Raw genomic sequence first — 2,521 nt, forward strand, 5'->3', positions numbered from 1 at the left:
GCCTGGCCAGGTGGCCTCTGGGCAGGAAGGGGCCACTTAGAGAGGCCTTCAGGGAGGGCTCCGTGAGGTGGGCTTCGGCAGGGCCTCCATCCCACCCTCTGAGGGGCCTCAATGGCCGGGATCGTGCCCGCATCTCCTGGGGATGCCGCCCACTGGGGGTCTTGCTGGAGCCCTGAAAGGGCCAATGTGCGGGGAGGATGGGCAGGAGGGGTCACGACCAGCAGAGTGGACAGCCGGATCCATGTCCATCCACCCTGGGTGAGGCGGGTCAGTCTGGGGTCTGGGGAGGGGTCTGTCCAAAGGGCTCCAGATCCTTCCGGGTTTTCTACTAAACCTGGGCAGCAGGCGGGATGAGGTTAGCCCTCGGGATGGACCTCCCTCACCTTGGAGACACAGACTTTCTCGCCTGGGGCCTCCCAGGCCACACTGGGACACCTGGGGAAGCAATCTCGGGGCCCCAGTCCCCCATCCTCTGGAGCCCCTGGGCAGGTGGTCTGGAATGAGGCAGAGTCTGTCCGGAGAGGCTGCCCCAGCCTCGGCCTCCAGGCCAAGGGAGAGTCAGGCCTGTGGTCGACAAGCCCGATCTTGGCTGCCCCAGGGGCAGTGGGGGGTGGGGTGCCCGCCACCCAGGGTGGGGCCCGGACACTGGCTGGACACGGGGAGCTGCAGAGGGGAGGGGCCTGGCCTTGGCTGTGCTGTTTGTGGCAGAGGGACAGCAGAGGCCGAGATCTCAGGGCAGGAAAACCCCAGGGACTGTTCGGGAGGCTGAGGGTGGTGATGGGAGCAGCAACCCCCAACGGCGGCTGGCGCACCGGCCCTTCCAGGCGCCATGACGAGGTGACCCACATCAAGATCCGGAGCACAGGCGACTACTACGATCTGTAGGGAGGGGAGAAGTTCGCGATGCTGGCCGAGCTGGTGCAGCACTACACAGGCCAGCGCGGGGGGCTGCTCCGAGAGCGTGGCGGGGCCCCCGTGGAGCTCTGGCACCCGCTGAGCTGCCAGGACCCCACGTCGGAACGGTAAGCAGCTGGGTCTGCACAGGTGTGCGTGTGAGTGACCGAGGGGGCAGGGGCCGCTAGGCATGGCCTCTGGGTGTCCTCTGCCCCCAGAACTCAGGGTCAGGCTTGGGCACAGCTGTGGCAAAGCTGAGGGAGCGTACTGCACCCCCTCCCCCAGGGTTCTGGCCTCGTTTCTTCCAGGTCCCAGGCACCAGCCACAGGGGTGAGTGTGGGGTGGGAGGGCTGCAGCCAGCCTGCCCCCTGCCTTCCTGGCTGGTGACTTGGGGAGAGCAGGTTCCCCCAGCCTCGGTTTCCCCATGTGCACTGCGGAGGTCTGAGCCAGCTGCATCTGCCGAGGAAGCAGGGTGCGGCTGGCCTGGGGTGACCATCCTGCCCCTCCTTGCTGAGGACGAGGCTGCCACCTGGTGGTCACCCTGGGGCACTGCAGGGCCCGCCTGTCCTGCCTCCTGCTGCTTTCTGGGTCGGAGGAGGGTTGGAGAGGTGGGCAGGGCTGACGGAGGCTGGCCTGGGTGCGGGTGCTGCCTGGGCCCCCGAGGTCTGGGTGGGTCTGTGCCTCTCTCGGTGTCTGTGTCTCAGAGCCTTAGGCTACATGTGGGTCTGTGCCCCTCACCTGGCCAGGCCGGGGCCCCTGGTCTCACCTGTGCCGTTCTGGGCCAGGTGGTACCACAGGCACCTGTCTGGCAAGGAGGCCGAGAAGCTGCTGATGCAGAAGGGGCGTCCGGGCAGCTTCCTGGTTCGGGAGAGTCAGAGCAAACCTGGGGACTTCGTGCTGTCAGTGCTCACACGGCAGCTGGACAGGGCGGACCGCCAGGCACGCGTCACCCATGTCATGATACACTTCCAGGTAGGAGGCAGTGGCCGGGGTTGGGGGTTGACCCAGGGGAGGGGGCACCACCAGCCGCTCACTGCCGCCCCCACAGCCAGATGGGAAGTGCGATGTGGGAGGTGGCGAGCGGTTTGACAGCCTGGGAGAGCTGGTGGAATGCTACAGGAAGAACCCGCTGCTGGAGAGGTCGGGGGCCGCAGTGCACCTCCAGCAGGTATGCCCCTGGGCACCTGAACCTTGGGCTCTGAGTGGGCTTCTCCACCTGGGGGGCAAGGGATTCTGGCACAGCCCCACCCGGGAAAAAGGACACCAGGCTGGTGCCGGGTGGCCGAGGGCAAGGGTGTGGGGGCCGGGGCACTGTGGGGTCCGCTGGACCCTGCTAAGCTTGGACGCGGGCCTCTCCCTGCCAGCCCCTCAAGACCACGAGAATCAGCGCCACAAGCATTGAGAGCCATGTGCGGGAGCTCAACGAGGCCGTGGATGCCAGCGAGAAGGCCAAGCAGGGCTTCTGGGAGGAGTTCGAGGTGCCGGACTGCTGCCCGCTCCGCCCCCGCCCCCCGCCCCGACTCCCATCCTCTGGGGCTGTGGCAAGGGCCAGCAGAGGGGTGTGGGTCAGGGGGTGTCCGCGGAAGGGTTGGGGCCACGGGCTAAAGCCCCACTTCCCCCAGATGCT

The 2,521-nt window shown here is 67.4% G+C and overlaps 1 protein-coding gene across 1 annotated transcript in view; it reads left to right on the forward strand.

The window, feature by feature from the left end:
* The window catches only part of LOC103077144 (tyrosine-protein phosphatase non-receptor type 11-like), an 11,536-nt gene that overhangs the window by 6,540 nt on the left and 2,475 nt on the right, over nucleotides 1-2,521 (forward strand). The window contains 4 exon segments of the mRNA XM_082930832.1: nucleotides 825-1,022; nucleotides 1,680-1,866; nucleotides 1,943-2,062; nucleotides 2,259-2,374. Coding sequence (XP_082786958.1) covers nucleotides 825-1,022; nucleotides 1,680-1,866; nucleotides 1,943-2,062; nucleotides 2,259-2,374 — 621 coding nt within the window.

The sequence above is a fragment of the Lipotes vexillifer genome, unplaced genomic scaffold (assembly GCF_000442215.2).
Source record: "Lipotes vexillifer unplaced genomic scaffold, Lipotes_vexillifer_v1.1 scaffold835, whole genome shotgun sequence".
In the NCBI taxonomy this organism is placed as follows: domain Eukaryota; kingdom Metazoa; phylum Chordata; class Mammalia; order Artiodactyla; family Lipotidae; genus Lipotes; species Lipotes vexillifer.